The sequence below is a fragment of the Eumetopias jubatus genome, unplaced genomic scaffold (assembly GCF_037043125.1).
Source record: "Eumetopias jubatus isolate StellerSeaLion01/CBP00866 unplaced genomic scaffold, mEumJub1_p1.0 scaffold_17, whole genome shotgun sequence".
Lineage (NCBI taxonomy): Eukaryota > Metazoa > Chordata > Mammalia > Carnivora > Otariidae > Eumetopias > Eumetopias jubatus.
Genome location: NW_028274823.1, coordinates 33,026,635 through 33,050,296, shown reverse-complemented (window position 1 = coordinate 33,050,296; position 23,662 = coordinate 33,026,635). Strand labels below are relative to the sequence as shown.

Here is a 23,662-nt window from a genome sequence, read left to right as displayed (position 1 = left end):
TGCACATGAAATTAGAACCTAAGGAGGTAGGTACTATTTAAACGCCATTATAAAGGGCACGGAGGTTTTGGTCTGGATGTGTTCCTCTCCTCTCTAGGGAAACCCTGCAATTGAGATAGGCCTGGGCAGCCTCTCCCTGGACAACGCTGGGTTAGGCTGGGTTCTGCCTAGCTCTGCTTCTGAATTTTCCTTGTCTTGCCATTAGTTCCTGTAGCCCTGCTCTCCTGGGCTTAACATTGTCTCACATACATATCTGCAGCTGTTCTTCAAATATATCAAGATGTCATTGTGATAATAAAACTGATTTATGTAACATACATTCATCACTTCATAGTAGCTCTTTATCATGCCTCTTTTGGGACAAAGAATTCTAAGTAAAAGGGGGGAGTTTCAATGATTCATTTTTTTTTAAAGATTTTATTTATTTGAGAGAGAATGGGAGATAGCACAAGAGGGAAGAGGGTCAGAGGGAGAAGCAGACTCCCTGCTGAGCAGGGAGACCGATGTGGGACTCGATCCCGGGACTCCAGGATCATGACCTGAGCCGAAGGCAGTCGCTTAACCAACTGAGCCGATTCATTTTTTAATACTAAATGAGGTTGATCCATATTTTCAGAAAGCGAGCATCACTGTCCCGGGTTGACCATGCACTTCTGTTGTGATATTCCACCAAAAAGGTTAAAATACAACTGATTAGATTTCTACGAATCATATTCCAGGTTCCACATCACCTTACTTGATGTTGGAGTGTTTCCACAGTTTTGTAGTTTTCTGATTTAAGACCACAGATGGCAAATTACATCCACTTTGGATTTGACAAACTAGGTTACTAAAGGTAATCTCTACTCAAAGCTCTTGGGGATCTCTAAAACAAAGGAAATAAAGAGGGGGAATGATAAATTACGTTTCTAGAAGCAGGAATAGGTTTTGAGGTGGAACTTAAGAGACAGCAGAATTTCAAAGAGCAAGCCCATTTAGGAGCTTCAGAAACGGCTAAAGCATTTGTGGAGGGATTAATAATCCCACTGAGCAGCCCCTAGGATGTATACGGGGCTGTTGTGATGTGAGATAAAGCAGACTCAATCCACACTGTAAAGGGTTTTAAACGCCAAACTGAGGCTTCAGAACTTTCCTCTGCGGGCATCGGGAGCCATCGAAGCTTCTCAGCAGGTGAGTGGCATGACCAGATTGGTCCGCGGAATGATGATCAACGGTGTAATTTCTCTGGCGCCCTCCTCCGACCTCTGCCCGCCCTTCGGGCCGGCTTCCCGGTAGGTGGTGGCGGAGCTGTCGGGCAACGCCAAGCACCGGATCGCGCCGAAGCGGCGCGCGTAGCTGCTACCGGGTCCCGGCCGGGGCCGCCGAGCCGCCGCCGACCGCTGCACCTGGGCCCGGCCCGGCCGCCGATTGGACGGTTCAGGGTGACCCGGCTGTATCGCGAGACGAGATTGGCAGCAGCGGGGCCGCATGTGCCCCCGCGCTGGCTTTGTACGCGGAGCCGCCTGCCGGTCCTTTAACAATGGGCGGTGCGAGCGCCCCGGCGCTGGGCCCGAGTTGAGGCCGGCGCTTCGCGGCCGACTGTCCGCATCATGAGCGGGGCCGGCGTTCCAGGCACGCCGGCGGGGCTGGGGCTGTGAGTGGCCGCGGTTCCGGGTAAGGGAGGCCGCCGTGGGGACCGGCAGGCCTGTGCTGGGCGCGGGACACCGGACCCGCCCGGCCGGCCTTTTGTTCGCCTTTCTGGGGCCGCGCGATCCCCTGCGCTGCTCCGGACGAGGAGGCGGCGGCCTGGGTGTGCGCCGGCCCCGACGGGGCCGCGGGGAGGCCCCCCGGGAGGGACGAGCGCCCGGGCGCCTGCAGCCGGGACCCGGAGCCAGGCGGGCTTTCGTCCGTCGGTGTGTCCGCGGGAGGTTTTCTCCTTAGGGGGTCTGCGACTGGTGTCAGTCTCTCGGCTCCCCGGGGCCGACGGGAGAATTCGAACCCGGGACGCGGGGAGCCCTCAGCCCGGCCTCCGCCTCCAGCTTCCCGTGCGCCCAGCCGGGGCCGCGCCTTGGGAACTCGGGCTCAAGTTGGACCCCTTTGCCCGGCGCCCAGGCCGGCAGTTCTCAGCGTGAGCCCGTTCCTCCGGACCGGGGCCTTATGCGTGGTGTCGGGGAATTGGTTTGCATCGGTGCTAGCTTTAGGTCGAGTTGGGTGAAGAGGATCAGCCACCCAGGGTGGCCTGAGGTCACACCCCTCGGGGAGGGGGTGCGGAGGGTCGTGTGGAGGGTGCTGGCCGTGACCGCGTCTGGGGTGTGTCTTACAGACTGAAGTTGCCGCGTCTGGCCAGGCGCGCCGCCCGGTCCCATGGAGCTGGAGGGACAGTGGTGGCGGGGACAGCTGGCCGCAGACATTCATCAAGCGCTTCGATACAAGGTAACCCCGATCCCGGACTTTTCCTTACAGTGTTTTGTGTCCGTTTGTATAAATCGCAGCTCCCTGGGAAGTGCGGTCGCTAGTTTCCAGACCAGAAAGGGCGCGTTTGCTTATTTCCTCGAGGTTAATTAACTTCTTAGTTTCTTCCTCTGGATGTATCAGAAGAACCTGCAACTTAAATGAGGAAGGGGGTGGGGCGCGGCATTTGGGAGAGGGAGGGTGGAACATGACTTTGATACTGTGTTTTAAACAGATGTGTGTGCTGCCTTTCTCTTGGGCAGAGTAGCCCTCCTTGTTCTGTAGTTGCTGTTGCATTAGGCTGTTATGTCACATCGGTACATCAGCCTGTCCACTAACTTGCTGTAAGTCAGACTTTGGACAAGTTACTTAATTTTCCTGTTTCCCAATTTCCTCATCTGTAGAATGAATAATAATGGAACGTGCCTTGTGGGGGCGGGGATTGTGCGATTAATGAGCTGATACTGTACATGTGCTTTAGAACAGGGCTTCGTATATAGAAGCACTAAGCCATAACTTATTTTCCCTGAGACCCTCAGATTTGCGGGCTGTTCAGAATGCCTTAAGGTAGGAATTAACTTCTTCTTCCAGCTAATGTAAGGCAGAAAGTACACTTAATATATTTAATAGATGTTGGTAGGGAGAATTCAATTTTCTGGCACAATGCAAAGTCTGCGTATTGTTGCTCTTAAGTAACAATTTTACTCTGTCACATCTCAGCTTAAGGATTTATCTCTGCCTCTTTGATAACCAGAAGAGAGACCAGATCAAAACTATCCCTAACTTGACTCATTTTCACCAAGGATGGAGATAGCCATTTGTTATGTATAGGAAATGAGAGAGAAGCAAAGCACTGACTCTTTAATAAAAGGGATGCTGTCTGTTGGAGTTGGGAGATCCTGGGATGATAATGAACTGGTATCTTGATTTTTTTTTTTTATGCCAGGTTAACTAGATTAGAAAACCTAATTCTGACTTTAATTGTTCCAACTGTACCCTTTTCTAAGGTTTGAGATTTCTAAATGCTACTTATTAATTCTGACATTCAGCCTCTTAGATGGCCTAAATACACCTCAGCCCCCTAAGAGGTTTTTCCTATCACAAAAAAGTCTCAACTGTGGAATGGTTCTCTGGAATGTTAGGAAGAGAGTTTCAGGTTTTCCACTTTGAAAATTGTCCATATACTTTTTTTTAAGATGTGGTCTTTTAGTTTTATTTAATTTTTTAAAAGATTTTATTTATTTGAGAAAGTGAGTGAGAGAGAGGAGGAGCAGGGGTGAGGGAGAGGGAGAAGCAGACTCCACTGAGCAGGGAGCCCGATGTGGGGCTCCATCCCAGAACCCCTAGATCGTGACCTGAGCTGAAGGCAGACTGAGCCACCCAGGGGCCCCTCAAAAGATTTTTCTTAATGGACTTCCATGGTTTTCAATTATTATTATTATTATTTTTAAAGATTTTATTTATTTGACAGAGAGAGGGATAGCGAGAGAGAGAACACAAGCTGGGAGAGTGGGAGAGGGAGAAGCAGGCTTCCCGCTGAGCAGGGAGCCCGATGTGGGGCACGATCTGATCAATTATTTTATGTGTAATTTTAATCCTGAATGATTTCCTGAATTAATTTTGTCAGTTGAGGTTGGAAGTGGATTTTTTTTTTTTTCCCACAGACTTGTTGAATACTTTTTGTGTATTAGGCTCTGGGGAGGATTGAAGGAATAAGACACGACCCTGTACTAAAGTTGCTTACGAACTATCAAGAGGATGAGCTAGCACAGGGTCTGAGGGAACGGCACTGAAAATTACCTTGGGCTACCTGTGGCATGCTACCCTGGGTTGTCTTTATTTTATCTTTAAGCACTGTGTAAGCCACATTTGACACAAAGGCCACACTTTTTTGAATAATTTACGTTAAATCAGTAAACTTGAGCATCGTAGAACTGGAAAGAACCCTGGTTGTAGTACATTGAAGTCAAGGAAAGTTAAAATGAACTTTTCCAATAAAAAAAAAAATACATGTTAATTCCAAGCTGTTAATTAGGTGATTTAGTTGGATAGTCATATGCTTATTTATTCAACATATATGAGTACCTGCAGTGTACAAGGTGCTATGCCAGGTATTAAAATGGAAATAGTGAATGAGACAGGCATAATCTGCCTTTACGTAATCTAATCTCCTATAACTCAAAGCATCCAAATTTAGGTCTTCCTTTGGGCAGGTGCCATTCAGACACTATGGAAGGTATTCTGTGTTTAGATCCAAGGTGTATAGAGAAATAATTGGACCAGCATTGTATCTACTAGAGAAGGGTAAAAATGACAACAAATGGAAATTCTCTTCAACCCCAAAAACCAGATGTATTGTTTTTGTAAAATATAATTACACTCCCCCCAAAAAACCCCTACAAAGCAACTGTCTTCTTACACCTATGTCTTCTCTGTCTTCTCATTGTTTTGCTGTATACACTAGTGCCTTATGATGCTTGGGAAGTATTTTCAGGAGTCTTTATGACGGATGTGAACAATTCTAGCTTGTGAGAAACATTCAGAAAATATCCCACAGAGTTGTATTTACATTTGTGAGTATTCCTTCTATGCCTTTATTTCCATCCTGGCTGGACAGGAATCTGTTCTGGGAAAGGGATGGCGTTTGGGGTGGGGAGCTGACTAGTACTTGAGACTGGAGATGGAGATGACAAGTCCAGGTCTCAGTGCTTTGGTCCTATGGGATTCCGAGAAGCAGAGAGGAAGAAGAGTGTAAAATTCTGGAGGATCAGGAATAGATATTAGAAAATCCTTGTAAGCTGAGAGAAGCACAGGTTATTTTCTCATGCTTGCCTAACTGCAGGCAGTACCTGGACAAGGAGAACTAAATCTGACAGCCACTCTGGTAAGCACTTGTACTTTACCATTTAAAATGACATAAAGAGAATGTATTAGTTAAAAATCTCCTGTTGGTCTTTGGTGTTCTTGCCTTTGTTTTGTCCACATTTAATAAAGTTAATATAGTGAAAAATAAAGTTCACCAAATACAGTGTTCTCCAGCTGTGTTTCCCAATGAGTTTTAACACCTTGTTCAGGCCTCTTTTAAAGAAAGCCTAACCTGACTTTGTTTTTTCCCAGCACTCCATCCCCTGAGCTGGGTTAGATCTTCCATCTCAGCGTTCCTGTAATACCCTGTGGTTACTATATTATATCCTAATCATCTCTGTGTTTTGGTTTACCTGCTCAAGAGAGGCTTGAGACTGTTTTCCAGCTTTTATCCCTGGGTTTAACACAGGATCTGCTACATAAGAGATGCTCAATAAATGTCATGTGATGACAGCAAAGAAAAGTGAAGTTTAAAATTGTAACTCATTTACACCATTCTAAAGATCTACAGAAATGGTGAAAGAGGAGATCTTGGGGGCTGCATGAGAAATCGGCATGTTCCTTTTATTTGGGAAGTTAATATTTTTTTTCTTTTCAAAGAACCAAGCAAGCCTAAGTCAGTGGTTTTTTCCTACATAGCATTTGTTTATGCTTTTCTCATATGTACAAAAATTTGAAATGGCCTATTAGTCTATCTACCAAGTAACTCTTATTAATATTTTTTAGAAATTTTAAGTGATACATGCATAGGGTTAAAAAAAATTCAGTTAGTATAAGGTTTAAAATGAGCTTTCCCCGACCCTCACTGTTCCCTGATCCCCTAAGGTTACCACCATTGTTTTTTTCCTGAAAAGATATCCAATAAATTAGTATATATGCAAATATTTTTTTGTTGTTGATACAAGAGGTCAGAATATATATTTGCTGTTCTGTACCATCCTTCCACCCCAACATCATTCAACTCATTCTGTTTATGTTTTTTTCTGTATCAACACATTTGGATCAACTGCCCTTTATTTTAATGTCCACATTGAGTTGATGTCCTATGGTTTATCAGTCCCCGGTTGATGAATGCCAAGCTTTTTTTTATTGTACCTTTTTTTTTTTTTGAGATAATTGTAGATTTACATACAGTTGTAAGAAATGATACAGAGAGATCCTCTATATCCTTTACCCAGTTTCCCTCAGTGGTACATCTACAGAACTTTAGTACAGTTTTCACAACCAGGATATTAATATTGATATAGTCAAGATAAAGAATATTTTTTTATCACCACAAGAATCTCTTATGATTTGTAGCCACACCCTCTTCTCTCCCACCCTTATTCTCCCCCTTAACCCCTGGCAACCACTAATTTGTCCTTCATGTCTGTAATTTTGTCCTTTTAAGAATGTTATGTATCTGGGGGCGCCTGGGTGGCTCAGTTGGTTAAGCGACTGCCTTCGGCTCAGGTCATGATCCTGGAGTCCTGGGATCGAGTCCCGCATCGGGCTCCCTGCTCGGCAGGGAGTCTGCTTCTCCTTCTGATCCTCCCCCCATCTCATGTGCTTTCTCTCTCATTCTCTCTGTCTCTCAAATAAATAAATAAAATCTTTAAAAAAAAAAAAAAAAAGAATGTTATGTATCTGGAATTACGAGTATGTGACCTGGGATTGGCTGTATACACTCAGCAATAAATCTCTGTAGATTCATCTAGATTTTTGGATATCAAGCTTTTCCCACTATTTTGCCATAAAAACGATGTTGCAAAGGACCTTCTTATATGTAGGGTAAATTGCTAGGTTGAAAGGTATTTGCAGTCTGCATTTTAAAAAATTTATATTACCTAATTTCCCTCCAAAAGGTTATGTCAGTTGTCAACCTGACCTATTAAATACATGGTAGTTCCTGTTTCCACTCTTGATAGCATAAGGGAAAGTTAATAAAATATAATCTGGGAAGTGAAAAACTACGTAATTCTTTAGTTTTGAATGAGAATAGCCATCTTTTTATATGTTTTTGGCCATATTTAATTTTCCAATGAACTGTTTATAAATGTTGTTTTTCTTTTTTTTTTTTTTAAGATTTTATGTATTTACTTGACAGAGACACAGCGAGAGAGGGAACACAAGCAGAGGGAGTGGGAGAGGGAGAAGCAGGCTTCCCGCAGAGCAGAGAGCCTGATGCGGGGCTCGATCCCAGGACCCTGGGATCATGACCTGAGCCGAAGGCAGACCCTTAATGACTGAGCCACCCAGGTGCCCCTAAATGTTGCCTTTTTCTTACCGATGTGTATGTGTAGGATTTCTCTAAATAATAGAGAAATTAACTCTGTCCTATGTGTCAGAAACATCTATTACGTTCATCTGTTCTCCTGATTTGAAATGCCATTGTTATCAAATCGATTTCTTTATCCAAGAAAAAGGAATGTCTTTGCATGTATGCAAGTCTTCCATACGCCTTTAGAATTTTAATGTTACCTTCATAGAGTGCTGAAATATAAATATTTTTTCTAGGTGTTTTAATTTTTATAGTTAGTTTGTATGGAATCTTCTATTTTCTAACCAGTTAATATACAAATAGGCTCTTGTTATTTTTTGTTTTTGTTTTTAAGATTTTATATGACAGAGCACAAGCTGGGAGAGCAGCAGGCAGAGGGAGAGGGAGAAGCAGGCTCCCTTCTGGGCTCCATCCCAGGACCCTGGGATCATGACCTGAGCTGAAGGAGGCCCAGGCTATTGATTTTTTTAATATTAATTTTGTAAACAGCCATCTTACTGAATACTGTTTACTTTTTCTGTTGGTTTTCTTGGATATAAATTCTATCATCTAAAAAATATTTTTATTCCTATAATTGACTTTTGATTCTCCTTTTCCAGTCATTAAACCTTTTCTTTCCTTTTTCTATTTGGATTAGTTAGTGTTCACAGAATAATGTTAAGTAATATTGCAATAGCAGGCACTAGAATGCTAATCCTTCTACTGTTTTATCTCCAAGTGAGATGCTGGCTCTTAAATTTGAGATTTTTTTTTTTTTTTACCTTCCTTCCTTCATCAAAGAAATATACATCTGATGTTATTTCTCCCAGGGTCACCTTTGTCCAGATGCTATTTTGGCATCTATCAAGATGATTGTGAATATTCATGTGTGATTTTTAAATTATGATTTATAGTAGTAGATTTCCTGATATCAAACCATCTTTGAATTCCTGGGATGTACCACAATTGATGATATTCTTTGGATATACTATTAAATTACATTGGCTAACATTTTATCTAAAGTTTTATACCTTATTAAGTTAGATGTATAACTTCTGTTTTTGGTGTTTATTGTAAAATGTCCACAACATAAAACTTTAACCATACTTAAGTGTACAGTTCAGTGACTTTTGGTACATTTACATTCTGCTACTTTCACCACTCTCCATCTTCAGAACTTTTTCTTCTTTTTTTTTTTTTTTAAGATTTTATTTATTTATTGGACAGAGAGAGACACAGCGAGAGAGGGAACACAAGCAGGGGGAGTGGGAGAGGGAGAAGCAGGCTTCCCGCTGAGCAGGGAGCCCAATGTGGGGCTCGATCCCAGGACTCTGGGATCATGACCTGAGCTGAAGGCAGACGCTTAACGACTGAGCCACCCAGGCACCCTGTCATCTTCTTAAACTAAAATACATTTTGTTTATCCATTTATATGTTGATGGATTGTTTCCACCTTTTGGCTTTTGTGAATAATGCTGCTGTCAATATATGTACAAATATCTGAGTCCCTTCTTCAGTTCTTCTTGGTGTATACCTAAAAGTGAATTGCTGGATCATATAGTTATTCTTTGTTTAATTTTTTTTGAGGAATTGCAATACCATTGTTCAGTGTCTGTACAATTTTATATTCCCACCATTACACAAGGCTTCCATTTTGTTTTCTGTTTTTGTGGTTATTTTGTTTGTTGAAAGAGAGAGCTAGAGGGAGAGGGAAAGAATCTCAAGCAGGCTCCACACCCAGCATGGAGCACAATGCAGAGCTCCATCTCACGACTCCCAGACCTGAGCCAAAATTAAGTCGGATGCTTAACCAACTGAGCCACCCAGGTGCCCCTGTGTTTTTGTTTTTGTTTTTGTTTTTGTTTGATAATAGCAATCCCAGTGGGTGTGAAATGTTATCTCATAATGGTTTTGATTTGCATTTCCCTAATGATTAGTAATGTTGAGCATCTTTGTATGTGTTTATTGGGCATTTATATATCTTCTTTGGAGAAATTATTTTTCAAGTCTTTTACCCATTTTTAAGTAATTTGTTTTTTTGTTGTTGGATTGCATGTATAAAAGAATTCTTTATATAATCTGGATATTAACCTCTTGCCCGAATATGATTTGCAAATATTTTCTCCCATTCTATGGATTGCCTTATCCCTCTATTGAAAAGAGTGAACTTTGATACACAAAAGTTGTAAATTTTGATGAAGTCTCATTTATCTTTTTTTGCCTGTGCTTTTGGGGTCATACCTGTGTAATTTCCTGCTATTGTGATACCTGTTGGGTTTAGTTTTAGTATTATGCTGATCTCATGAAACAATTTAGAACCTGGCTTTCTCTATGCTGTGGAAATACTTTAGTACTATAGAAAATTTCTAACTTAAAAAAAAAATGGGTTCATACAATTCTGAGATTGAACAGCAGTGAGGGGAGAAATTTTAGATATATGAAAAGGTAATGGCAAAGGACAGCATCATAAAACTGCTAAAAGGGAAACATGCTGAGAAGATACTAGTGGATGAATACTAGTCTCCACCTTCCATACCTTTGCAAGTATAGTATAGCATGTGACCAGGAGCAGATTCACTTCCCTGTTACCTTCTGACCCAAAGCTTTGAGCTTTCTGGAAGGGGTGTGTATGTGTTGTGTGGTTGGGATTTTGATAAGGATGTTTTTCGGAAAACACCTGGTAGGGAAAACAGGATACAAAAATCTTGCTGGAATATATCCATCCTGTAATGCAAGAAACACAATTTGTCACATCAGAGATGGTTAAAAATGAAGGAGAAAAGTTTGGTTTTAAATTTTAAATCAAGTGCTGTTAATTAATACTATTCATTATCCTTCCAATCAACTTCTTCATGTTTGTGTTTCTTTCAAGGAAAGTGTTTTAGGCCCTTGTTAACACTAATATTGGGGGGGGCGTCTTTGCATTGTGCAGGTACTACTCCTACACGCTCTGTTAGACTAAATATTGTTCCTCTTGATATAGGAGCTGAAGTTGCCTTCCTACAAAGGCCAGTCCCCTCAACTAAGTCTCAGAAGGTATTTTGCTGACCTGATTGCCATTGTGAGCAATCGCTTCACCCTCTGCCCTTCTGCCCGCCATCTTGCTGTCTATTTGCTGGACTTATTTATGGATCGATATGACATCTCTATCCAGCAGCTGCATTTAGTTGCACTTTCCTGTCTGCTTTTAGCAAGTAAGTATGAATCTCATGTATATGACTGGAAATTTCCATTGTTTATAATAAAGAAAACTTATGTAGAGCTCAGTGAAATATCACCAAATTCCATTCATTCCAATTTACTAATATCAGAAAGTTTATGTTGAAAGTGCTTCTTGGCATAATAATTTTTAACTAGACATTAAAAAGTGGCTCTGAAGTCTTTTGAAAACATGTTCTTAAGCCCTACATCCTGAAGATTCTGCTACAAAAGTCTAGGCCACTCCAGGTCTACTGACTCAGAATCTGTATCATGGGGCTCGAGTTCCAAAGGTGATTCTGATGTACTTTTCCAGTTGAGAACCATTGCCTTAAAGTTCTCAACTGGGAAAAACGGTGCCCCAAAGAAATAGTTGGCTTTGGGTGAAGCCGGTTTTGTTTGTTGTCACAACCTGGGAGGATGCTGCTAGGATCTAGTGAGTAGAGGTCTGGGATGCTACTAAATACCTACAGTTTACAGGACAGCCCTCAATAAAGAATTATTGGCCCAAAATATCAGTGAAACTAGGTTGAGAAACTCTGTCTAAAAGATACTGTACTCTTGTATTGTTAGAATACCTTCTACTGACTACATAATGAGTTGGCTTAATGAACTAAAGATTCACAGGCTGCTGCTACAAATGGGGAGGACTTTGCTTCTGCAGTAGGCACAGTTCCGTGGTCGGCTGCAAGGTAGACTCTAATAAACCATATTTGTTACCTGCTGCAGAATGTACTGGTGGGTCTTTTGGTGCCTCTTTCTTTTAGCTTCTTCCTGTAAATCATTTCATTGTTAGTACCTTGACCAAAGAGAAAGAGGGTGAGTAAAGGAATTGAAATTGGGTTTTTCTTCTTTTAGTAATGTGAAAAAGATTGTATATAATATTGAAATTGAATTCATTACTTTTTATATTATTTATGACATTACAATAGGAACGTAAACCCCACTTTAAAGTAGGATGTAGAAATACCTACTGCCTTCATCTCTAACCCCCACTTGAGGGTTTGGGATCTTGTATGGCTGCTGTCTAAGGAACATTCCCCCTATACCCTGCTACCAGAGTTCTTTCTAGAACAACTTTGTTCTTTGACTGCAAGTAAACCTAAAACCAAATGCAGGCCTGTATGATCATTTCTAGTACAGATTTCTTTTTCTTTCTTTTTTTTTTTTTTAAGATTTTTATTTATTTATTTGAGAGAGAATGAGAGATAGAGAGCACGAGAGGGAAGAGGGTCAGAGGGAGAAGCAGACTCCCCGCTGAGCAGGGAGCCCGATGCAGGACTCGATCCTGGGACTCCAGGATCATGACCTGAGCCGAAGGCAGTCGCTTAACCAACTGAGCCACCCAGGCGCCCCAGATTTCTTTTTCTACCCTTATTATTCCTTTGATCTGATTTTTGTCTCCTTGGAGGTCTTTTTTGAAGTTATTTCAAATCCTTTGTGGACCCGGCTGAATATAAACAAACACAGCCCCAGTAATGACTTCCCATTCCCTGTGGGTTAAGGTAGAAACTCCTTAATGTAACATTTAGAACCTTTCGTCTGGACCCCGCCACCTCTCCAGTCTTATCTTCCCACCCTATTCCCATGCACCTTGAGCCAAAGTCTTACCAGAATACCATCTATTTCCTGAAAATCTATATTTCTCCTTTAATCTGTTGTCCTCTAAGATTCAGACACATCACCTGTTCTTCTCTCCTCTACCCAGAAAGCTGGAGAGGTAATACTTGCATTTATAATTAACCTGTAACCTTTATTCAGAGTGTCATTCTCACAAGCAATCTCATGTACAATTCTGTATATGTTTCATCACTGTCTGTGAAGCCCTTTGTGGTTTCATAGTTTGCATAGGACTAGAAAAACCCATACTTGACATATCGGATGTGTGAGAATCCACAAATGGAATGGTTTCTTGTTATCCTACAAAATGTTAGTTTATAATAGGATCAGTTTAGAGAAGAGAGATACTGGAAATCACATACACAAGTTAGGTTATTTTAAAAACTTCGGATCATTAATGAAAAATGATTTTTGCCTGTTTTGGCCGTCACTGTGCTTTTACCACTGCCAAGTCCCATCTGCTCTATGCCTGAGATTTTTAAAAGTGTGGTGCAGACCAAGTGGGAGATTCTTGCTGGTGGACTGTGAAATTATGAATGTTGTAGTGTTCATAGACCGACTTACATTTGTGACTTAAGTTTACTTACTGGTAACTTATCAAAGAATTAGGGGATGCTAAACTAGATACTCATAAACCACATGTTATTGCCAAAGTTCACTGGGGACTCTAGTCAAATAATCTAGTAAGATTTCTGGCCACCATGCAGTGCTTGGCATTGGTGCCAAGTTTCTGCAATTTGTACAGTTTGGGGGAAGGATACTTTATTTGCACACCATCTTAAGTTGATTGGAATGGAGTTTTCAACTGTTCTTTTTTTAATTCTTGTTAGTTTAAGATTATGACCAGTTTATTTTATTGAACTTGATTTTGCACATTTTCCAGGAACTAGGCTTTAGGATTTGTATTTGCTGTGGTTCAAATATGAATTGTTAATCAGCTGTTACTGAAAGAGTCAGGGGCGCCTGGGTGGCTCAGTTGGTTAAGCGACTGCCTTCAGCTCAGGTCATGATCCTGGAGTCCCCGGATCGAGTCCCACATCGGGCTCCCTGCTCGGCGGGGAGTCTGCTTCTCCCTCTGACCCTCCCCCCATCTCATGTGCTTTCTCTCTCATTCTCTCTCTCTCTCAAATAAGTAAAATCTTTAAAAAAAAAAAAAAGAAAGAGTCAGATACCTCCTTCTTTTGTTCTACTGACAGCCCTTACCCTCTCTTTCCCTGAGAGAGAATTGTTTTTCCATTGTTCCTTTCCCACGGGAGAATGGAAGAGTATGAGGTAGGTGTCTCCCAGGGTCTCAGCCCCTCCAGGTGGGTAGTGGGCAAGAGTTCAAGCTGTCAGGGTTGTAAGTTCAAGCCCCATGTTGGGTGTAGAGATCACTTAAAAATAAAATCTTTCTTTAAAAAAAAAAAAAAAGTTCAAGCTGTCAGCTCTGTGCTTGGGTCAGGAATCAGAGGCTGACTTTTAGTAGTTGGCTACAATCTCTCCTGCCTCTGCTCTGTAACTTTACTACAACAAAAGCACTTAAGGTGCTTATAAACTAGTAGCCTGTTTTCAGTATCTAATGTCTGTTTTTAATTTGTGGAATACATTCTAGTATTTTTTACATTCTTACACTCTTCTTACCTTTGGCAGCTCTCCAGTTAGGTTTCATAAACTTTAAGTAATGCTTCTCTCCTCCCAGAATGATTGAACTTTGTCCTTCTCCAGCTGTTACCTGCTTTAGGATGGGCAGCCTGTTATATAAAAGTGAAGAGCAGCTTACAGCTGACAGGACTGGGTGGCAGTTGGATTCCACTTGTTAAGTAAGATGGGAGGCTGTCTCTGGTTTGGCCAAAGCTAGAGCACAGGGTGTAAGTTCCAGGTAATATGCATACCCAGCTGCCTGTGTCTGCACTGTTGGCAGTAGGAAGAAAGGACCTACAGACTGTCCCTGATTGGAGAGGGGTATGCAGTGTTTTAGATAGGGATTACAGTGATGAATTTCCTAGGTTTATATGTCTTGTCAGCAATATGAATTTCAACAACCCTTAAGTCTGAAGTTACTTGTCCAAAAAAATGAAAATAAAGACATTTAACTGACAAAGTTGTTGTGAGGATCAAGTGGGTAAGATGTTTAAAAAGCACATAGGAAATTGAAACAAAAGTCAGCATCGTAATGATTAATTCTTCCATAATCTGTTCTGTAATCTTTAATATGGCTCCTTAGCCCTAAAGATTCAGGCTCTTTCCAGAAAAGTCTCTGATTACCCTGGGAAATTTTGAAATTCCAACTCTTTGTCATGTATACCCTGGCCTCCCTTGGCTTCTGTGATCAGCACTGAATTTGTGGAGAACATGAAAGCAGTCTTGGAGATGAGGCTTTTGATAATTTGTGTAACCAGGGAATGATCTCAGAATCAAGATGAAGCCAAAGTAAGATTATAGGCTGTTAGTAGAAAAATTGTGATAAGTGCTTGTTTCTCCTTGCTTACCAGTAATGGGTTGACAGAGCTTTTTACTTTATTAACTGAAAGATCAGAATTTTCTCTCATAGTTGATTTGATTTACATCCCAATTTTTAAGAATAGAACCTTTTATTCCCCCCTGTGAATTGTCTTTTCCTGTTCTTTACCTGTTTTTCCATTAGATTGGTAGTCTTACAAATCTGTGAAAATTTTTAGTATATATTAAGGATGACTTTTTTCCTACTCAGTACTAACAGAATCCAGTGTGGATCGGCAGAGCTTACGGTATGACATTTGATCCTTTCCCTTCTGCCACGTACCTGCCGTTCACTGCTGGCTTTGAAAATGTGCTGGTTTCCATGGCTGATCTGAGCATTTCCTATAAAGGAAAGAAAGTCTGATGTTTTGTTTCTGTGGCGTCTAATTCCTTATTTTCTGGGAAGCAGATGTGAATTTCCTGTGCCCTTATTTCCTGTTTGAGGCCTTTATCAATATAATCACATGGCTTCTGGTATTTCCTTTCAATTGAAGAAACTGATGTCTGTGATCTGTATGTGGTATTACAGATAAGTAGATTTAAAATACCCATGCCCATAGCTTTCAGCACAACAAAAACTATGGATATGAATGCAGGTACTGACTGACACTGTCACACATTTTGAAATCCTTTAGTTTCCGTGATTCTGAGTATTTCTATCACTATACATAATGAAAAAGTTCCAAAAAACATAAGCCTGAATAAAATCCCAAGTATGGTTATTTATGTAGTTAAAGGTTATTTTTAACTCTACATGTCAAGTTGCAAAGGCTTTCACACTTGTAACAGCCAAGTACTTTATAAATACAGAAACCACGTAGATGTTTAATAATATTGACATCTTGTCTGTTTTGATAGTTGTCGTTCCCATATAACCCAGTGCAATACTTTGATCTAGAAGTACAGATTTGGGAATTCAAACATAAGTCTTCCTTTTTGGCTTCCATTTTTTTATTTGGTTCAACTTATTTGACCTTAAATGAATTGGCCAACCTCACTATCTTGGTTTTTTTGAGCTTTGAAATTAATCATATACAATTTTGTTTTCAATGTCGAAAGTTTCAGGAAGATAATATGGAACATTCTTGATCCTGAATTAAACAGTGAATTATGGTGTATTAGTTTCTTCAAAAGAACTTCAAGCACGATATAAATAAACACATTAGTTTTACGATGTTCCTTTGAAGTATACAGCTAGTGTTACTGCTGCACAAATGGCGGGGTGCTTATTTAAGAACCTTCATGATTCATCCAGAGGAGCTGAACTAAATTCCCAGGACACTCTTCTCCACTCTGACACTGCGAGCAGTGGTTCCTTTCCTGTATTTTTATGCAGTGATGATGCTGGATGACCATGTCCTAAAGGCCACGTTAGTGCATTTGGCTGTACTTAAGTATATCATATCGGAAAAACTTGGGAAATTTTTCTCTATGTGATTTGAATTGGGAAGGGTTATCTAGATTCTTTAAAAGTCTGAATTGTGTACTTTTTTTAAAAAAGATTTTATTTATTCATTTGAGAGAGAGAGAATGAGAGAGAGAGCACATGAGATGGGGGAGGGTCAGAGGGAGAAGCAGACTCCCTGCTGAGCGGGGAACCCGATGCGGGACTCGATCCCGGGACTCCGGGATCATGACCTGAGCCGAAGGCAGTCGCTCAACCATCTGAGCCACCCAGGTGCCCCGAAGGTCAGAATTTCTGAGGCAGGAGAGGAATTCTCTTTGGGCTCCGACTCTTCTTCAAGTCATGAGCTTTGACTGGCCTGGCATAGGAGACACAGCTTCCTACTCCAGTCCTCCCACTCTCCAAGCAAAGACCCAAGTAGTCAGCAGTGCTTTTTCCCCAGCCCTGAGGCAGGCCCACTGGGTCCAGTACATTGAACATCTGTCCCGAGGACCACTACCGTTTGTTGTAGTACCTCCGGTGGGTGATACAAACCCAGCCCTTCTGGAAGAGAAGTTTCCCAGGGAAGCTTGCCTGGTTTCTACTGCTTGACAGTCTTTCTGGCTTTTCTCCAAAGTATGTTTTTAATGGATAAAATAAAATTACAAGATTTCCAAGGAAACCAAATATGTTGAAAAAGTTATCAAAATAGTAAAACAAAAAATTTTATACAGTAATATGTAACATAGTCCAACAACTATAATTTTGAGCAAGTATAAAAGCTGTTGTGAGAAATCTATATGATTGTGTTGCATACAATTAGAAATAATTGCAATATGATATGACTGTTTTAAACTTTAAGGTAAAATAGAACATAATAGTAGAAGGTAGAAGGTTTTAGTTAATTTCCCTCCTTCTATGGACCACTATGGAATGAACCTAAAGAAACTTGAAGACAATTCTTTGGTTCTATTGCTGCATCTGGAAAACCATACTGGTACTTGATAGTTTGAATTTTCTCCAGCCATAAGTTCTAGAGATACCTAAAATGAATGATTTATGTATAGTTAAGATTAAAGTATAAGATGGTACAAAACCTATAGGAACATTATTCTGGGGCTAGCATTCTGAGGGAATTCTATTTCTCAGCTGTACATGTGGATGAGTATTTCCTAAAAAGAAGTTAATGCCTTAGAATAATGAAGTCCAGCCATCTGATTGTCTACTTTTATTCTGCTTTCAGGAAGAGGATATAAAAGTAGATAAAAAGTATCCTCCCCTCCCGTTTTTGGTAACAGATTTAGCTAGGTTTCTGTTTTGAATTCTGAAGAGGAGGTTTCTCTGTGGAATGAGAAGGCTTATTAGATATTCACCCAGTTTTTTTCTCCTGCTGTCTCTCTAGAATTGAGATTGTTCTGAAAAATACACCAAGATGAAACACTTGAAGCTTAGCTACTTTTGATTTCAGATAACTCAGTATTTTCAGATAACTTCAGATAATGAAGTTACTCATTTCAGATAACTTAAGACATTAAATTCTTTACACTTTCTTCTATTCTAAAATAAACTAATTTTCTTCCACTGACCACTACCTTTTCCCCCTCCCCAAAAGAAATTTCCCGGAAATATTCGGCTGGTGAGATCTGAGAGAGCTATTTTTTCATTGGCACATAGGACTCTTTTCATTATGTAGTGTCACATAGATCAGCATGTTTACATGTTCCATTTTTTTAGAGGAGGGTGAGGGGCAGGGGATGGAGGCAGGAGGAAAGAAAACATGCAGAATATGAGAGCCAGAGTTCTGGCACAACTGTATCTGCCCATGGTAGGAGAAAGAATGCCTTTGCATCTAAATCTTTGCAGTGAGACAGCAAATCCCATTTAAGTGACTAGACCTATAATGATCGCTTGTGTAACCTTTCTCTCTCTCTCTCTCTCTCTTTCTCCCCCCCCCCTTTGCTTATAAGGTAAATTTGAAGAAAAAGAAGATAGTGTGCCTAAGCTGGAACAGCTCAACAGCCTGGGTTGTATGACTAATATGAATCTAGTATTAACAAAGCAAAATTTGCTACATATGGAACTGTTATTATTAGAAACCTTTCAGTGGAACCTCTGCCTTCCAACAGCTGCCCATTTCATTGAGTATTATCTCTCCGAAGCAGTACACGAAACAGATCTTCATGATGGCTGGCCGATGATTTGCTTGGAAAAAACGAAACTCTACATGGCCAAGTATGCAGATTATTTCCTGGAAGTATCTTTGCAAGGTGAGTCATTGTGGATGCCAGTAGGTGACATGTGAGCTGGTGACTTGTGTATTCTGTTGCTTAAGTTCATTTTTGATGTCTCCACAGATTATGCCTTTCTAAATTATGCACCTTCTTTAGTAGCTGCTGCATGTGTGGCTTCTTCAAGGATTATACTTCGTCTTTCTCCAACGTGGCCTACAAGACTGCATCGTCTTACTGCTTACTCCTGGGATTTTTTAGTGCAGTGCATTGAACGGCTATTGATGTAAGCCTCCTTAATCTTGTGTTTGTGATTTCTCAGTATTTTTCTTCATGGATAAGGGGCCCTACAAACAACTTCTCGCAAGCGCAGAGCTCTTAGGACCCTGGCTCTGACTGTTGCTGGCTGCCGTGAGCAGTGCTTGGCAGGAGGCTGTACCTGGGCTGTTTCCTGGAGAGGCTGTTACTGCCGTCACAATTCTGGGTACACGGTATGCTCTTACGTGAGTGAGCCCGTAACCCAGATCACTCCAGGCAGGTCTTGCCCTGGTCCTTCTTTCCACGCCTTTGAATTGTGGGGCCACCAGGGTGTCACCAAAGGGGCATAGGTGTTCAAGTGCTTATTGTGGATATATTTCCCAAGCAGGAAATGGGCCTCCAGGCTACCAGCAGCGAGTTCCCAAGGTTTGTGCCAAAGGAAGGAGCTTTTTAGAAGGATACAAGAGAGATCTCACCGTTGTCGGAATTCCGGTTACAGTGACTGCTGCGTAGGCAGTGGGCCCGTCCGCGGAGTCAGCTGTTGAGGAGTGGAAGTACCGTTATTAACAGTTTTCTCTCTCTCCATACAGCGCGCATGATAACGATGTGAAAGAGGCAAACAAACAGAGAGGCCAGGCGGGGTCTCAGCCGGCGCAGCTGAGCGTGCTGCAGTCAGCCTCCCAGGCCTCGCGGCCAGTTCACTTTCAGCAGCCCCACTATCTCCATCAGACGCACCACACCCCGCTGCAGTACCGCCATCCTGCAGCCGAACAGCCAGGCTGCCCGCAGATTGGATCTACCACACACACCTCGTCTTACACACTACAGACGTGTCCTGCTGGCTTCCAAACCAGTGTGCAGGGCCTCGGGCACGTGCAGACTGGTGTTGGGATGTCCCTGGCAATACCAGTAGAAGTTAAGCCCTGTCTGAATGTTTCTTATAACCGGAGTTATCAGATAAATGAACATTACCCTTGCATCACTCCCTGCTTTGAAAGGTGATGTTACATGAAGGTAATTCCTGACCCAGACTGTTCTGTGACTTGAAGCTCTGGGGGCAGGCTTTTTGTAAAGTTCTCTTCAAAAGGAAAGGGATCCAGATTGCATCAGAACGCTTCGGATACCAGCATCAGGAAGACAGAATATCCCTTTCAGTGCACCACGAATACCGGGGAGGACTGAACCAACACTGCAAACACTTTAACAGTATGTCTATCAAATCCTGTTAAAACACGTCCCTATATGACAAAAACTTTCAAGCCCTGGCTGATGGTCCAAATATTTCAAAAATATGCAATACAACAGAAAATTTGGACAGACTCTAAATCGCCATTTTGAGATTTGACCTGTGGTGGGCTCTGGGCCTAATGTTGGCTTATATGTCAGAGACTAATGTTTATCTGTGGACTTGCCAAATGGTCTTTTTATGAAGGAAAGTTACAGTATTAATTTTTGAAGAGGTCCTTTTTTTTATTCTGCAGTTTTGAGTTACATTTTTGGTCTACAAATGAATTTTTGACTGAGTTTAAACTCATGAATTGCTATGCTCTACCAATCTGTGCAGTAAAAAAAAAAATTTTTTTTTTAGTTGAGTCTTTATAACTTCCTATCACAATATATAGGTATCTGGATTTATGTACTAAAATTAAGGGTGGAGTAGATCTCTTAAAATCATGGTCATAAATTTTTGTTTTTTTGCCCTAAGTGATCAACCTCAAATCTTTAGGATTAAAACACATTTAACTCAGGGAATTTGTACTACTTGGAAACACTTAACTGTAATGCAACATGCTTTGGGAATGTTATAGTATGAACTACCTTTATAACATAGGTTAAAAAACTCTTGCTAGTATGTGTTTCCAACTGAGAACCTAATTGTAGCTTAGAATGAATGAAGTGGTTCCTGTCATTCATAATCCATATATAGGTTTTGCATTTCTCAGTGCAATCAATGATTTATACTCAGATTTGAAGTTTTTTCAAGGGAAGGCGTAACTGTAAAATGTCAGTACTAGAATGAAGTCCTGTAGGTTTATTTTGAAGTGGAATGTGGCCAGGGTAGTTCTCAGGTTGTGCTAGAGCAGCACTTTGTCACATGGAAGACAAGTTTTATAAGCAGCCTTGCAATCCAAGCCTGTCTGTGTATCAGCAAAGGAACCCAATACTAGATTGCAGTAGCCACTTCCATTACATTGGCCCCAGAATGGCCCTGGGACATTTCACTGTGTCGGTAATGAGTGTTTTTAAACAGCAATAAGTCATCATTACAGCAAGGGCAATTGCGGGGAGAGAGTTCGGGGGGAATAAAAAGTAAAAAGAAAGCATTGTAATAACTGAAACTATACATTGTGCTCTTATCTGTGGGAGAAGAGAGATTTGGTGGAGGGAAGCTTTCTGATTTAAAAATTAGTGAGGTGTGTCTTTTTGTTTGTGTTTTTTTAAAGATAGCACTTGAATAGAAGGGAAACTGCATGGCAGTTATGTGACTGCCACAATATGCATTGAAGACAAACTTATTATAAAGATGTTGTGGGTATGCAGCAGGAGTCTCAGTAATCAAGCCGATGGCTTTTGTTAGGAAAGGAAGGGACTCAACGCAGTAGTGGACTGATCCAGATGGCTCCAGTGGATAAATGTGGGTGGGTGGCTTCTGCCAGCGTGAATTCCTAGAGAATGTCCTCTCCTTAAAAGAATGGTAACTTTTATAATTAGAGTACATAGGGCATGATGTGAATTTATTAGTCTGGTAGATAAAAAACCACTCAGGTAAGAACACTCACTCATGGCAGTTTTCAACCCTGAAAATTGTTTTTCTGAAAGTATCATCACTTTTCCTTTTTACAGAAGGCTGCTAATTGGATTTTGGTAGTTCTTACCTCAAAGAGAGCTTGAATTATTTGGGGGAAAGTGGGTTCAAAAGAGAATATATCTTTCACATTCACATTCAGAACCCAGCACCTGGAGTCCAATTTTCAGTATTTTAACTACCTCAATAATGCTATGAATGTAAGATATTGGGATAGAGATCCCAACTTGAAACAACAACCGGTGCCTATGGTAATTTAATGTCTTGTCAAATGCTTTTATTGATTGGTTTAAATGTCATTCTTGTTATAGAAGAATATGCCTTTTTAAAAAGCTTGTTAACACTTTCCCAGTTTGTATTTAAAAAAGCTAAAGAACACTGGATTAATTTTGTGGGGGGTAGAATAAAATAATTAATTGGTTACTATTGCTGCATACCCAGGGTGGGGTGGGATGGGGTGGTTGGAGAATCAGAACTATTTTTAAAACATTAAGTTTCAATATAAATAATAGCTCACAACTGCTAGCCTTGCGGGATGGGGGTGGGGGGAATTGTGTGGGTTTTGTTTTGTTTAATTTATTGGTTAGTCTTTAAAGTAGGTCTTTTTTTTTTGAGATTACTGGACCATCATTAAATGTGTACTGTGAAGAGATTAATGATATGTATAAAGGGCTTTACCAAAGTCCACTAAATAAACACTACTCAAGTACAGACTGCAAACCAAAATGTATCTGTGTTGTGACATTAATTGCAAATAGTATGGTGCTAAATTCTACACCAATGGAATTAGATGAGTGCTATGCACTTAATTTTAAAATAAAACTAGTTTTCAGTAAAATGGCTTTAGCGTTTTGTTTAAATATATTTGATACGTATTTGTAGCTTCAGTGAACCATGTCATTGTATTAGTCAGACTTGGAATCCTAATTATATTTACTAAAAGCCATCCAGATGTAGAGTATAACTGAAGTGGTAGGAAACTCTTGTCCATTGATTATGTATTCATACTGAGCATCAAAGCCCACGAAAGTATGTTGGACACAGCTTCTGGCCTTTTGAGCTTAAATTCAGTATATTAGCAATTGCAGCATCTGATTTATCAAACAACACGTACTTCAGAAAATTTGAAGTCTGATCTCAGAAAAGTAGGGGCACAAGATGGTCAAGGGTGTGAGAGGAAGCAGGGTCAACAGTGAGAATGGTCTGTTCACCTAAGTGTATGTATCATTTGCCACTTAAAACTCAGCAGATAGAAATTGTTTTGAAGAGTAAAATTTTAACATCTTACTAATGTACTAAGAAGCATTTTTAAAATTAGTCCTCTGTATTGTCCCTTGCTCTGGCATAGTGCCAGGGTTTAGCAACAGACCTCGAGTCAGTTAACATATAACGTTCTTTAAGGCTGAATTTAAGAAAACAACAAGCATTCTAGACCAGGGCAGGTAGCTTTACGTGGAGGCAGTTCTGAACCCCATGTAACAAGTTTTATATCCATCATTTGTCCTCAAGCACATGGTGAAAGACAACCTCCCTAACCTCAAGCAGCTTATATTTAGCTTGATAACGACTATCACATTGGAGCAGTTACAATGGTATAGTCTGGAACTCAGTTTAATATTATCTTCGTATAGGAATCACCCAACATCCATTTTAAAATCCCTTAGATTAAAAAAAAAAAAAAGTAAAAAATACAGTAGGTGGAAAGCATGAAGACCAAGGTCCAGCTTTCCAATGGGAAAGTAGGGGTAGGCTGCTACCCTATCCCTAGCCAACTGTCATTCTTTTTATTATTTTAAAGACTTTTTTTCTTTAAAGATTGCATTTATCTATTGAGAGAGAGAGAACAAGCTGGGAGAGGGACAGAGGGAGAGAGAGAAATGAGAGGGAGCAGGGAGCCTGACACGGGGCTCAATCCCAGGACCCCAGGAACATGACCAAGCCGAAGGCAGATGCCCAACTGACTAAGCCAAGCAGGTGCCCCTTTAAAGACTTTTTTTTAGAGCAGTTTTAGAATTTTTAGAGCAAAATTCAGAAGGTACAGAGATTTCCCATGTGCCCACTACCCCACACATGCACATTCTCCCCCATTATCAACGTTCTGCCCCAGAGTGGTATATTTGTTACAACTGATGAATCTACACTAACACATCATAATC

General features: G+C 40.9%; 1 protein-coding gene across 2 annotated transcripts; it reads left to right on the top strand.

The window, feature by feature from the left end:
• The first annotated feature begins 1,474 nt into the window (after positions 1-1,474).
• CCNJ (cyclin J) lies at positions 1,475-22,322 on the top strand. 2 transcript variants are annotated; one of them, XM_028098935.2, is made up of 6 exons: positions 1,475-1,653; positions 2,303-2,412; positions 10,518-10,728; positions 18,182-18,481; positions 18,569-18,728; positions 19,291-22,322. In XM_028098935.2, exons 2-6 carry the CDS (start codon positions 2,344-2,346, stop codon positions 19,700-19,702), a joined length of 1,152 nt encoding a protein of 383 aa, XP_027954736.1. In that variant the 5' UTR covers positions 1,475-1,653; positions 2,303-2,343; the 3' UTR covers positions 19,703-22,322. The 2 variants fall into 2 exon arrangements, with proteins under 2 accessions (XP_027954736.1, XP_027954737.1); XM_028098936.2 differs by lacking the exon at positions 1,475-1,653 and having other exon boundaries at positions 2,272-2,412.
• Positions 22,323-23,662: the final 1,340 nt, after the last annotated feature.